Source organism: Penicillium concentricum (assembly GCF_028827145.1).
Source record: "Penicillium concentricum strain IBT 3081 chromosome Unknown utg000006l_segment0_segment0, whole genome shotgun sequence".
In the NCBI taxonomy this organism is placed as follows: Eukaryota; Fungi; Ascomycota; class Eurotiomycetes; order Eurotiales; family Aspergillaceae; genus Penicillium; species Penicillium concentricum.
In genome coordinates, this window is record NW_026622759.1 from 422,500 (window position 1) to 436,387 (window position 13,888).

General features: G+C 49.5%; 6 protein-coding genes across 6 annotated transcripts; 2 read left to right on the forward strand and 4 right to left on the reverse strand.

The window, feature by feature from the left end:
• Positions 1 to 1,261: 1,261 nt before the first annotated feature.
• On the forward strand, positions 1,262 to 2,601 carry N7517_010350 (RNA-binding protein; the record flags this gene model as incomplete). Its single annotated transcript, XM_056728073.1, has 3 exons — positions 1,262 to 1,557; positions 1,615 to 1,758; positions 1,815 to 2,601. The coding sequence occupies 3 exons, from the start codon at positions 1,262 to 1,264 to the stop codon at positions 2,599 to 2,601; spliced, it is 1,227 nt and encodes a 408-aa protein (XP_056573888.1).
• A 1,286-nt stretch (positions 2,602 to 3,887) lies between these two features.
• N7517_010351 (uncharacterized protein) lies at positions 3,888 to 5,647 on the forward strand (the record flags this gene model as incomplete). The annotated part of the gene is made up of 3 exons (XM_056728074.1): positions 3,888 to 4,228; positions 4,285 to 4,328; positions 4,494 to 5,647. 3 exons carry the CDS (start codon positions 3,888 to 3,890, stop codon positions 5,645 to 5,647), a joined length of 1,539 nt encoding a protein of 512 aa, XP_056573889.1.
• Positions 5,648 to 5,996: 349 nt separating this feature from the next.
• On the reverse strand, positions 5,997 to 6,249 carry N7517_010352 (uncharacterized protein; the record flags this gene model as incomplete). Its single annotated transcript, XM_056728075.1, has 2 exons — positions 5,997 to 6,088; positions 6,156 to 6,249. The coding sequence occupies 2 exons, from the start codon at positions 6,247 to 6,249 to the stop codon at positions 5,997 to 5,999; spliced, it is 186 nt and encodes a 61-aa protein (XP_056573890.1).
• A 2,408-nt stretch (positions 6,250 to 8,657) lies between these two features.
• somA (putative cAMP-dependent protein kinase pathway protein (Som1)) lies at positions 8,658 to 11,219 on the reverse strand (the record flags this gene model as incomplete). The annotated part of the gene is made up of 5 exons (XM_056728076.1): positions 8,658 to 8,828; positions 8,893 to 9,144; positions 9,201 to 10,449; positions 10,530 to 10,681; positions 10,740 to 11,219. The coding sequence occupies 5 exons, from the start codon at positions 11,217 to 11,219 to the stop codon at positions 8,658 to 8,660; spliced, it is 2,304 nt and encodes a 767-aa protein (XP_056573891.1).
• Positions 11,220 to 11,839: 620 nt separating this feature from the next.
• N7517_010354 (uncharacterized protein) lies at positions 11,840 to 12,552 on the reverse strand (the record flags this gene model as incomplete). The annotated part of the gene is made up of 2 exons (XM_056728077.1): positions 11,840 to 12,058; positions 12,270 to 12,552. 2 exons carry the CDS (start codon positions 12,550 to 12,552, stop codon positions 11,895 to 11,897), a joined length of 447 nt encoding a protein of 148 aa, XP_056573892.1. The 3' UTR covers positions 11,840 to 11,894.
• A 361-nt stretch (positions 12,553 to 12,913) lies between these two features.
• N7517_010355 (TRAPP complex core subunit BET3) lies at positions 12,914 to 13,812 on the reverse strand (the record flags this gene model as incomplete). Its single annotated transcript, XM_056728078.1, has 4 exons — positions 12,914 to 13,033; positions 13,118 to 13,309; positions 13,366 to 13,585; positions 13,778 to 13,812. 4 exons carry the CDS (start codon positions 13,810 to 13,812, stop codon positions 12,914 to 12,916), a joined length of 567 nt encoding a protein of 188 aa, XP_056573893.1.
• Positions 13,813 to 13,888: the final 76 nt, after the last annotated feature.

Below are 13,888 nucleotides of genomic sequence, written 5' to 3' on the forward strand. Positions count from 1 at the left end.
GGGGACTGGATATTATAAGTAATATGTAGGTTTATAGACGTTGGTACCTGCTTCAGGTAAAGGAATTCTGATTGAGGCAAGGCATGTACTATTAAAGTGTATTAGATGTTATATCTCAGACTTTTATATCTATTCTACTCCGTACATATTATATCCTACATATGTAATAGTTAAAACATACCATACCTTGTAATACACATACCATACATCGACTCACGTAATGCGTTTCCCACTTCCCCTCTCTCTTCATCTCGCGAGATTTCCAATTCTTCATTTTCTTCTTTTCTCCCCTCCAACCTTCCCCTCCCTTTTCTTATTGTTCGAAGATTTCAATTTTCTGTTTAGTCGGGAGTTCTGCTTTTCCTCCCTTGTTGCCGACTCTTTTTTTTGCCTCGCGCATTTCCAGTTTCTCAGGTTTTCCTCTAGGTGAGTTATAAGCCTCTTTCAAAACCCTCCTACCTGGCGCAAGCGCAAATTAGCCCTATATCGCAAGCTTCTTTGCAGGGCTCTCCATTGTTTTTAAATATGACGATTCGATGTTTCAACGCTTTCGCCTTGACCAGCGCTTCGGGACAGTCGATTATCTACCGGTCGCACGTATCTCAACCTCAAAAATCATCGACAATATGAGGAATCGGTCAGATCTGGATGCCTGAATTGCCCGAAAATGGTGCTGGATTAAGAGAGGGTGGACGGTCGCATTCGGACATCAAACCGGAATGACGGAAACGGTCGAAGCATGATCGCCTAGCATCCGAGTGGAAACAAGTCTATTTTCGTCTCGCGCATCCGATTTTCGCCCTCTTGACTGTTCGTCTTCGGCCAATCCACCCTCCAATCTACATTTGAAATGAGATGCTGCCCGAAGCACTGGTCTTGGCGATTTCCGGCAACACTTTTTTTTTATGAGGCTCCAGAAATCATATATGCGCCTGAAGAAATCACCTGCAAAATGCTGACTACCCGCCTTTTCTTTTTTTTTTCCTCTTCCGCATCGCTTTTTTCTTCACTTGCATGGATTGCTTTGTTTGCTTTTCATTTCTCACTTCATTTTCTTTGCGCATGTCCAGATCTTCTTCAATTTAAGTGAAAATTGATATAATCTAACTTTATATCTTTTGAGCAGCCTTTCACGCCTCTTTGCTTGGCTTCGTTACGACTTGATCTTACGCCGGTCTTTCTTTAACGACTCCACGAAGTTCTAGTCGCTCAGCCATCTTATATTCTTACGTCGACTTTCCGGACTTTGATTCTTGCAACCATGTCTTACAACAACGGCTACGAAAACTTCCCTCAGCAGGACCCCGCCGCCACTGGCGCCCCGGCTCCTGTTGACACCAACATGACCGGCCAGGTTGACCCCTCCGCCGCTCAGTTCCAGGGCCCCCCTTCTGGTGAGCCCAACTCGGCTCCCGTCCCCCAGCAGGGTGCCGATGGCAAAACCACCCTCTGGATGGGTGAGCTCGAGCCCTGGATCGATGAGAACTTCATCCGCAACCTTTGGTTCCAGATGGGTGAGCAGGTCAACGTCAAGATGATCCGTGACAAGTTCTCTGGGTAAGACACCGTAAAGATCATTTATATTCACAAAATTGTTTCTAATGTGGGTAGTAGGAGCAATGCTGGATACTGCTTCGTCGACTTCGCTTCCCCTGCTGCCGCTGCCAAGGCCCTTTCCCTGAATGGCACCCCTATGCCCAACACCAACCGGGTCTTCAAGCTCAACTGGGCTACCGGCGGCGGTCTGGCTGATCGCAGGTAAGCGAGCATCTCATCATGTGTCCCTCCCGGCCCTATAACTGACTCCGTCCCAGCCGTGATGACCGTGGCCCCGAGTACTCCATCTTCGTTGGTGACCTCGGTCCCGAGGTGAACGAATACGTCCTCGTTTCCCTCTTCCAGAGCCGCTTCCCCTCTTGCAAGTCTGCCAAGATCATGACCGATCCCATCAGCGGCATGTCCCGCGGCTACGGCTTCGTTCGCTTCTCCGACGAGAACGACCAGCAGCGTGCTCTCACTGAGATGCAGGGTGTCTACTGTGGCAACCGCCCCATGCGCATCTCCACCGCTACCCCCAAGAACAAGGGTCCCGGTGTTGGTGGTAACGGTGGTGCTGCCATGGGTATGCCCGGTCCCGCTGGCATGTACCCTCCCATGGGTGGCCCTCCCATGCCCTTCTACGGTGCTCCCCAGCCCATGAACCAGTTTACAGACCCCAACAACACCACTGTCTTCGTCGGTGGTCTGTCCGGCTACGTCACCGAGGATGAGCTCCGCTCCTTCTTCCAGGGATTCGGAGAAATCACCTACGTCAAGATCCCCCCTGGAAAGGGCTGTGGTTTCGTCCAGTTCGTCCAGCGCCACGCCGCTGAGATGGCCATCAACCAGATGCAGGGCTACCCCATCGGTAACTCCCGCGTGCGCCTGAGCTGGGGCCGCTCCCAGAACAACTCCGGCCCCGCCGGCAGCCCCTACCGCCCTGCTCCCCCGCCGCCTCCCATGTACCCCTCCATGGGCATGCCCCCAGCCCACCAGTATGGCGGGTTTGCCCCCATGAAGGTGAGCGATCACCCTGGCAGCCCGATCCCGGATCAAATGTGAAGCAGGCGGTCGGCTGACACACTCTTCCAGTAAGCGTTTCCCTTTGATTGAAAGCACCAGCAGGAGTTATTTGTGTCATTTCAATGATGATTCTATTGTGTCATAACAAATTCGTTCCCCTGGTTTTCTGGCCAAGGCTATAGCTCTTGATGAGCATTTGTCTCCTGTGCTACGCATTTCCTTTTTACGTGAGCGCTATTACCTTAGCAAGATCTGAGCTTTCTCCCCTTTCTGATCTGTCTTGTTCTTATGTATCTTTCCCTTTTTTTTTATCCCCCTCCGTTTACTCTCTCTCTCTCTCTCTCTCCTCCTTTGCGCCCTTTCGTATTTTATTATTTTTTTCGTTATCTTATTTTCGATGTCTCTCTGCCCTTATGCTATCGGGTTTCCCCCGCCACTGGGTCTTTGTCTGCGTGTAATGGAAGTCCGAATTGTCATGCGCTTCTTTTTCCCTTATACTCCTTGGGCAGGCATTCTGCGAAAAGTTCCATTTCCCCCCACGTTACCACCTTATTTCCTTTGTTTCCCTTTTTTTTTTCTTTTCTTCAAGCAGCTAAATTGAATTATGTTCGCTTTGAGAATTTTTGCGTGCTTTTTTTTACCCTTGTTTCTCTGTTAAGACTGATTGCCGGCTTGTACAACACGCTTGTTTCGTGCGCCTCAGCGTTTGTCGATTCTAAATTCCTTTGATCGTATGCCATAATGTCCTGTACGCTCGTTTGGTGTTTGCATCGCACTACTGCCGTCAAGCTCTCCATTTTCCTGGTATTGTATTGTCGGCCCTTTGCTTCTGGATCTTCTACCTATATAAACATCGCCCCTGTGGCTGGTCCCATAGGTGGAGGTTGCGATGGACTCGAGCATATCTGGTTGCTCTGGTAGTTGTCCTCTGGGTTGATGTCTTGCTGTATTACTGTCTACTGTCTTGATATTTTGAGGGGTATTCTGCGGTTAGGGCTGGACTCTGAACTTGACCTGATTCTGAGACAATTATTCTAGATAATTGTAAATTCCTTCATTCCTAGGTGGAATTTATCTGGTACGGCTCAGCTTAATGTGGTTCTGTTATGCTCATTGTAGATCAAGTGCTGTTCTTAAGGCTAAGATTGACAAGTGATATATGTCTATACCGCCTCCGATATCTCACTGCAAATACTATACCGCCTACCATTATCGATGTTACCACTTTGGGAAACAGCGATGTTCGAGGTTACTTCCATTGTCTATGTATACAGCAACTTCGACATGAGAAATCTATTCATCCTCTTTATACCTAGCTTCCCATCATGCGGTACAGAAACTGGGATGTCCTTCTCTTTCCTGGAGGCTCAAAGGTTCCTATCCAAGAGTTCAAGACACAATGCTTTGTGACCAAGGATAAACACTCGCCCTATTTACACAATGCAGCCTTCCTTGGCCCTCATACACACCTTCCCGAGCAAGGTGCCTTCAACCAGCTGCCCGTTCTCACAACATTCATCCCAAGTCTGCCCAGAGACAGTCCATTCCAAGTCTCAGTTCATAGTTGGGAAAAACCACGCCCCAGTATGCAGATCGAGTCCAACATGGAGCCAGAGGACGTTTTACTCTTCGAGGTGCGGCTCTTCATTGACGGGGTCTTTGTTACGTGAGTAACTTACGTTTTATGCACTCCGGTCGTTGGATTGAGCTGATGCCTTGTAGGGGTAGCATCTATGGACAGAGAACCAGTTGGCCACAGATCATGGGTATGTTGTACGCACTTACACCGGCATAACGCCCTTGCAAAAATTCTCTTTCTCACTCTCTTGCCTTGTTTATTGTTGAATTGCTGCTGACATTCATTTGGTAGATCTGAGTTCCAGTATGACTTTCCTTCTTTTTCTTTGATTCCAGATTCTCACACCAGGCAGGTCTTGACCGAGATGGAAACCAAGACACACTTCGATTCCCTCCATTTCATTCTGAGATACTACAGCAGAAGCATTGGGATGCCGGAGACTCTCAAGGTAGAATCAAGGTTGTCATTGCAGAAGGTTTCTCTCGCCCCAATCGCACGCCTCCCTTCGAACGATACAAGCATGTTATTGTTTTCTCCTTTCAACATGCACCACTAGATGTGCTGGAATTTTCCGACATTTCTTGGCCCAGTCCCAACATGTGGCTTTCTGTGCCCAATGGATCCCGGTACGGATCGGCAGCGAGATATGGTACCTCCAAGGTAGTTGGCGATGGCGCCCATGGACATTCACCAAGCAAACCTGACAGACCAGAACATCGAATTGCAGTTACGGCTAATACGAGTAGCCAATCCAGCAGCAATGCCGCTACTTACAGCGGTAGCACCCCATCGACTTACAATGCCTGGACCCCTCACCGTGGGTTTCCCATCCCTTCTACACAGTGGAACGGCTATTCACAAGAGCCTCGATGGGAGCCACAGGATACATACATCGTGGAACCTGGCATGGATGCCTTCATTGATGATACCGCATGGCGGCAGCGTGGTGCTCGATCCTCTCGCGAGGACGTCCCCATGCCCGATTATGTTTCTACGGGATCGACCACCAGTAGCCGGGCCATCTCCAGCGTGACTGGTATGAGCTACGAGCATAGCAAGCAGCCCAGCATCAATTCCTGCCTTGATGATGAGCAATACAATGAGCTGATACAAGCTCTGACTCCAACGAAGGCGCCTCCAGTGGGTACTCGTGCACCCTCTAATACTCCCTCCACTGCTGCCACCGCGATATCTGTCCCAAAGCCTTCTGCTGCAGCCGAAGCTCGATCTGCAAGCTACAAGTCTCGGAACCGCCGTTCGTCCGCACTCAGGGAGATATCACAACCAAGCACCCGCGATGTTTCGGGATCGAGCGAGCCCAAGAACTTGACTCCATCCAAACTTGGCGCGAGTCCTAGCGACAAGGTCCGGAGCAAAAAGGAGAATCAGAAAGACGCCAACCAGGAGACCCCCAAAGCGAAGTCTAGGGGTAGGGACACTGCGAAGGAAAACTGCAACTCGAAGGACGTCGAAAATGTGCAGGACGAGAATGAGTCGGATTTGTAGGACCGAAGTGGTCATGATCACGCTTTTCAACTTATACTTACCTGCCTCATTCACTTGTTTTCAGGCTTGATATGAAGCTGGCATGTATCTTTTATGTGAGCTTCAATCAATGCACTTTTTACTCTCTGAGTTCGACAGGTTTTTACTCTATGGGGTCGGTATGCTGGATTTGTAGAGTTGACAGCTTACAGGTTAAGATCTAAATTGGACTGTCGAAATCTCGTCACCCACCCTATTAGGTGTCGGCCATAGCAAATGCTACTTTTCCTAATCGGGAAGGGGCCATATAAATACCCTTCTTCTTCTTCTTTCTTCTCTTCTTTTTCTTCTTCCCTCTTACATCTCTCTTCTATCCCTCCCCTCCATCCTCTTCCTCCATCCTCCATCCTCCATCATCATCATCATCATCATCATCATCATCATCTTTCTCCGTCCTCCATCCTGTGACACTTTTTGTTTGTTCCCTTTGTATATTTCATTCTTCTCTGCTAGCCATGTGACAACGTACCACTCCCATGAAGATCGAGACATGGGTGTCTCACTGTTTTCTCCCACCTGTGACCCTCATGATGTTCGCGGTAACGGAGACTTTCCCTGATCATGCTGTAGTTTGCTAATGTTTGCCTCTGTCGTCTTCTCCAGGCACAGGACTTGTGTGAGCATCAGTCTATTTGCAGTGCATACAGTACGTCCCTTATTCACATGAGATGACAACTCACTGACACCTCTGGCCACCAGGTACACTCGTCTCGGTCTTTCAGCCTTTGGTTGGAGACAGCTTCTGATACAACCCTCACGGGCACATATTCACTGTGGGATTCCTGTCTTGGGTGCTCCCACTGATCACACATTCCAACGCTGATGTTTGCATGCTCTGACAGGGCTATGTGTCTCTTCATGTCACCCAAAGAATCATTGGTAAGTCCTGTGTACTCATGATATGGACAACATATGGCTGATATTGCTCCTGTCACAGGTGTACCCGTCAACCAATCCTGCCCCGTGAAGAGCATTATGAGGGCATTATTTGACGTCTGACTGCGCGCAAGCGTATCACGTCGAAGCCTGGGCTATCTGAGACCCGCTGTGGCCTCGTCCCAGATGAGTGCGTTGCCCAGTGAAGATTATTCTGAGGGCATTCTTGACGTCTGACTGCGCGCAAGCGTATCACGTCTCTGGGGAAGTGGATGATGGGCTATCTGAGACCCACTGTGGCCTCGTTCCAGGGGAGTGGGGTACCCAGTGAAGAGTATTCACGTCTTTGGGGAGGTGAAGGATGGGCTATCTGAGACCCGGCGTGGCCTCGTCCCAGAGGAGGAGGAGGAGGAGGAGGCAGACAGGGGGAGGATATAGGACGGTCGCCCACCGGGGTTACTGACGAATCGTTCACCGAGATGGGAGGCGGAGGATAAATTGGGGATAAGCATGGATTCTTGAAATCCTTGGGTGGCCCACAGGCGCCATCAAACTCCAAATTTTCGGAACTTTTCCACCAGAGACAACGCTCTGGTAACCCTTTCTTTTAGCTTGTCCCATGAAGAGAACTCTGAGGGAATTTCCAAAAGCTTGATTCATTTTCGAAGCTCGCTGAGACAGAACTGTCTCTTGAATCTTTGAACCTTTGCTGGGGACAGCCCCCTGGCTTTACATAGTATGAAATTCGATTACATTTTCCTTTGCTCTTCTTTTGTAACATCTATTCTTATAGAAGTTCTGTGGAACTGGTCCAATTTCGAAATAACCGAAAATTAAAGGGTTTTCCTTTGCTAACTGATATCTACGAGCAACAGTTTTCGTGTAATGCTTGTATATGCTTGTATTGGACATTTTTTCCTGAGTACAAGAATAGTCGGCCACTTATGCGGTTTTTTGGTAGCTTTTATGATAGTCTTTCTAGAAATGTTCTCGGTGGTATTCTCAGATATTTTGAGATGTCTTTTACAGTCGGCTTTTTAGGTAGATGGTTGTGCCTTTGCAAAAGCCAAGCTCCGAAATTTGACTTATATACTGTCATGGGTTGTCTACACTCCCACTTGAAACTGAAAACTGGACCGAGAAAACTGTCCATATATGAATTCGGATCCATATTTTGTGACCAAAATAACATGAAACGCATAACCGTAACGACATCGAAACTCCTGGAATCTGCTAGGGGAATATCCAAATCCAATAAATCCGGTCACATCCCATCAACACATAGAGTCACGAAACTCCTGGTTCTTTTGAGTTCCTTTTTGTGCCAGTCCCATTTCCCTCGGGTCAGTGTCCGATTTCAGTGACACAGGCTGATCGGGGTATCCAGGTCTGATCCGAGAGTACAGGCAAAGTGAAGAGAAGAAAAAGAAAAGAGAAAAGAGAAGAAAACCACAGGCTATATGGCCTGGATGGTAGAAGTAGAGAGAAAGGATCCACTACCAGTGATACTGGTAGCAAAAGCGAGAAAAAAAGCAAGAAATAAAAGAAACGGCCGGCATTTGTTGGAAGGTTGTTCGAGATGGATCAAAAGAGAGATGGACAAAAAAAAGGAAATCGTTGGGAAATGAAAGGATGAAAGTGCACTGGATCAGCCGTAGGGAACTGGACTTCATACTGAGAGTATCAACGTTGCCCCGTACAGACAAGGCAAAGCAAGGAATTAAGTAACCACATCCACAAGTAATAATAGTAATAATAGAAAGAAAGGAAGAGAAGCCAAGAAAACTCGTAGGTCACAGTGCACTAATCTCGAATACAGAAGCGCCCTGGTCAGTCCAAGCAGTCTCCTGGTATCAGTTGGAGGATGCCGGCTTCCAAGGACGAGCAAGGGGAGGGAGAGGATGCGATGAACAAGGTACACCAACGCCAATCTCACAGCACACGCGCAGAACACACATATCCAGGTAATTGGGAGACAAGAAGAAAACAGAACAGGTCGAGTATCCGCGAAAACGCACTAGAGCAATGATCAAATGTACAAACAAGGGTATATCGGAGGTGAAGCACCTGAAGGACCGTTAAGACTTTTACACGTTCATAGGGTGTCACCGGCACTGGTCTCAACACCATCGGCCGAATAGGATATGCTGGGATCAAACCCAAATCCAGTGGCGTCGGCATCCGTGTTGAGGAATGTGTCAAAGTCAAAGTTCTCCAGAATGTCTGGATTTTCCAGTGCGCTGAAGTCGAGGTTGAATGCGGAAGCCTTTGATAAGAGTCAGTAAATGCATACTCTTGGAGACGCAGGGATGGAAGAGTATAGAACATACATCAGGAATGCTGAGGTCAGTGAAGGATTGCTGTTGGTCAGGGGGTGGCTGCACCATGCTCTGAGGAGCAGGTGCCGAGGTCGGCTGTCCCGGTTGAGCTGGCCCGTTCGCTCCATTCTTGTTACTGAAAGAGCTAGGATGTTGCGGCGTGACGGGAGTCGATGGGGTCGGCGGCTCTGCGGCTTCGGTGGATGGAGTCACGCCTGCGGCCGCATTGGCGGCAGCAGCAGCAGCTTGCTTCTTGTTGGGTCGCTTGAATTCAAGTTAGCGGATACAAAAATCACAGTAGCACTTGAGAGTATACAAACCTTGCGGGTGTCCTTAGTGTCCTTCTTCCCCTTTGGTGCAGCTTTGGTAGCCTGCTGAGGCGTTGGTGGCGCATTGCCGGCCGTTTGAGGTGAGGCCGGTTGACCACGACCAGCGTTAGGACCCGTGACGGGTGGCGCCGAGGGCGGAGGCATCGCGCTTCGTTCCTGCGGGGTTCCAGCCTGGGGCTGGTTTGCAGGTGAATGCTGCGGAGGCATCTGCGGTTGTCCTGGCTGCCATTGTCCGCTAGGCATACGCTGGCCGGCATTGGCCGGAATCGGCTGGCCCATTTGAGCTGCAGTGAAGGCAGGATTAGAGCTAGGAGGTCGCATATTCGGTCCAGAGAAGTACTGAGCCGCCATCTCCGGGGGGATCGGACCACCGTTGAGGTTCATGGATCCGGGTGATCCACGTTGGGACATGTCGCCGGCGCTTGGCGACCCGGGGAGTCCAGTCGGAGGCATTTTAGGCGTGCCTCGTTTCATTTGGTCGCTAGGATTGGGAGAAGCACCCGCCCTGCTGCCCGGGGAAGTGCCTGGTGGCAAAACTCCCTGGCCGGGCATTGGGGGCTGGCCGTCAGCACGGGCCATGCTATCCTGCTCTTGACGAGCCATCATCAAGCGCCGCTTATTCTGCTGTTCAAGCAGCATAAGCTGCATCTGATAATCTTGGAGAGCATGGTTACCATGCTGACCGCCAGGTGTCTGTAAACTACCGGGTCGGACCTGGGCGAGTTGACCGTTCGCACCGTAGTACTCAGGACCACCGGCCATGGGATACATGCCTTGGCCATCCGGCATCGGCACCAGATCCGCCTGATTCGCCATAACACCGGGATTCATCATGCCACCATTTGGGATACCCTGGGAATTCGATGCTGAGCGAGAGTGATGAAGGGCCAAGTTTTGAGCATATACCTGCATAGATTTCTGTTGCGCAGCTTGTCCCTGGAACTGCTGGAATTGAGCCGGAGTCATTCCCCTCTGCATTCCATTCTGCATCATTATGGCCTGCTGGTTGGGCTGTCCAGGCATTCCTTGTCCCTGTACACGGCCATTCGGTGCCAGCTGCTGTCCGTTGACAGCGCCTTCGAGACGAGGGCGTTTCGACGGCGAGGGGGCGTTGTCGGCAGACGCTGGTGACTGTGGTCGATGCCCACCCATCTCCATGTCCGGATCCCGTTGCATTTGCTGCATCATTTGCAATTGCTGGGTCTTTTGATACTGCGCCATTTGTTGTTGTTGTTGGGAGCTATCAAAAAAATCTCATCAGCACGTCCACCCCCAACTCAACACTCCGCATGGGGAAGAAGATATTCAGATAGAGCATACAGTCCAGTGGTGTTGTTTTGCAGCACTGTTTTCTGCAGGTTAGGAGGCACCATGCCACCATTCTGTCTCCGGAGCTGGTTCATCTGGCCGGGCATCATGGGTTGCTGCCTCATAAATTGATTGTGCTGCTGTTCTCGCAAACGCATGAAGTTCTAGAGTTCAGGATTAGTCCGTGGTCCATATCCTCGATGAAGATGATCGTTCACGCACCTGGTTGTGCTGAAGATATTGCCTGATATCATTGCTATTTCCCTTCTTGCGTTGAGCCCAGAAGAATTCCCAGAAAAGACTGAACCAATCGAGGAGGAATGACGAGGGGCTTTCATTGGGAATATTTGGGCGAGGGAGATCATCTGGGATCTTGATCTTTTCGCCATCCTTCCCATCGGTCATCATAGCATCAGGGTCCATACCATTGATATCGCCATCACGCCGATTTCCGGGACTCGTCTTGGGATTGTTGTCGGTGTTGAGTTTGATGGATTCATCTTGCAAGAGAGCGCGGGCGCAGTCATGGTACCCACGCTTCAGAAAGTAATCATAGATATACGTGTTGAGGTTGTTGATCATGATTTCGGGGTTGTTCATAGCGCCGTCGTTACGAGAAGCCGTGGATCCGTTGTTGATCATAGGAACTCCGCCCACGGGGCCCCCGGCCCCGGGGTTCATCCCGACATTCATTTGGTTCATGGTGGCGAACGGTGGAACTGCAGCCACCCTTGCCTGTGGTATCGTGAGATTTTCAAATCGGATATATCAAGCTTCCGACGCGCGACCTCCGTTTCAGGCTATCAAGCCTAACGCGGGGTGATAGAAGCGACGCGTGGGAATGGATGCGGAGGGAAAGCGGTCAGCGCTTTCGAATATCGAAGGCTCGCAGGCTGAGCAACGCGTGTGCGTAACAGCGCAAATCAAACGGGTATATGATCGCGAAATAAGAGGAGGTTCAGGATCACCAGTGGCGTCTGTTTCCGGAGAAACCACGCGACGGGGTAGAAACGAGAGGATGGAGGCTCGGAGGCGCAGACGAAGTATGCTCGGTGTCTCTGACTGGAGAAATTGGTGAGCGTTTGCTAGAGAATTAAACACTTCAAATGGCCAAGTATAGGAGCAAGTGCGCAGTCTATATGGGGTGGGCGATGACGAAGGTACAAGGAGGCGGAAAAAGCGCACAAGTGAGGTGGTTGGTATTGGGGGGGGCGGCGCCAGACACCCGATCGGGCAGAATCGCGGACAGGAGAGCACCAAGCCCGTATACAAAGAAAAAGAAACCCAAGGACAAGAAATGGAAAAATAGAACAGATTAAGAATAGAAAAGGGAAGTCTAAGAAATGTGGATCTCACAGTGGGAAGAGGAGGACGGAATCAGTGAGAGAGAGCCGGGGGGGACGTACAGCGACAGGCGCTGCGCTCTGCGGGAGAATCGCTTGTTCGGAGCGGATCAACCTGGTCGGAGGTCGGGGCTGGGGATGGCGCTGTCAAGCGTATTTCTGGGAATGCACCGATCTGATAACCATTGAATTTGCGGTCTGCAACAAAAGAGAAAGAGGAGCCAGAGAATTAGCGAGAAAGAAATGAAGGATACATGTGAAAATATGGTGGTTTGAATAGAAAAATTAGAGGGCAGGGAAAGTCAGAAGGGGTGATATGATACCTGATGGGCCCTACGATGGATCCCAGCGGGAGTCTAAAAAGTAGAGTAAGCCACTATTTCACGACCACCACGAAGGTTGAATATACCGAAGATGAATCGATCTAGAAGAATTGAACAAATTGCAAGAAGAATCAATGTGGAAAAGTTCTGCTTAGGTTGAGGTTGAGAAAAAAAGATGGAAAGGAGGGAAATTCGATCTGTAAAGAGTTGAGGGGCCGGAGATAGTGGTACAGAACGGGTATGGTTTTGTGTTTGTGACATACAGTACTTCACAAATACATTAACTCGGATGTTCCGTTGACCGCTGTTTACTGTGTGCCCAGGAACTATATATACTTGACCGAACTGCAGGTTTACCTTACAATACATGTTTGGTTATGACCATACAGATCAAGCTCCTGAACGGCAGATTGGCCGAGGATCTACACGTATAAAAAAGGAAAATAGGGAGATCATGCAATTTCTATGGACTGATCGTAACTTGCCCTAATTTCTCTTACATTGTATAGATCAAATGAATTCTTATGTATTGAACCCCTATATGCTAGTGATAAAACGCGTGGGAGGATACATCATAAAGCCTAATTTAAAATAAAATAAAAAGACAGGTGTACAAAATAGAGTGATGATCGGAAGCAATAATAAGGGCAATCCATCCCCTTTAAAAGAAACCAATGAGGAACCCCAGAACGCCCATTCTTCAAATAGTGTAGATGCACATCTCGGATCATTACTCTTCCTCGGGTGGCATCTCATCCTCAATGTATCGTACAAGGGAGACCCTCATCTCTGTGGTATCATCTCCGCGCAGCACATCACTGACAAAGTGTGCCTCGATCTGCATTTGAACCTAAATATATATAAAAAGCCGGGTCAGTGATCGGACTCAGAACAAGGGAATCCAATCTGATTGACCGGGGTACTAGTGACTTACCATCTCTAGGGACCCTCGGAGGACGCCACACAGAATATTGGAGAACCATAGTTCGTCCTGAGCCCGCCCATCATCGGGAAGCTCCACGAAGTCTGCCAAGGGGTTGTCTTCAAAGATAAGAGAGAACTGAGTGTTGTCACTCGTCCAGTTTGTGACTGTAGGTGTGACGTTCAGGAAGATCTTAAAGCCAACCTGATCGGGTTGTCAGCCATCAGAGCTTTTTTATCTCCATGTGAGGTGACTCCCACCTTCGCAATCATATCAGCTGTCTCCCGGAAGTTGGCGCATCGGCCGACACCTGACTTGGCCAGGAAGTCTTCAATGAGTCGCATTCCGATATTGTATCCCATCTTGTCCAACTGCTTGTTGACATCCTGGTAGTTGCTATCGTAGTCTTGGCATAATTGCGCGACAATTGTTCCGTAGGTTAATGTGACCAACTCCGCGTTGACTTTATCGACTCTTGTTCTGCGCATGTGAATAAAGCCGATTAGTTCAGGTTCGAGGACGGAGGTATAGCGAAGTCAATTGGCAATCGCTTCCCGGTCCCAGTAGACGGGTCCGGGTCCTGGGGCTTACTGACTTCCATATTCTGTTCGAAGGCCAGTGATTAGTAGAAGATCCACTGGATAAGGCATCCAGCCTTGGGAGTCCACTTACTCTTCTCCTATTCTGGAGGCTTTCGTGGACGACATCTTTGGGATTGTGCTCGGATAGTTGTGATTGTTGGTAAAGCAGGAAAATGAATATCGTCCAGACAAGTACAGGTAA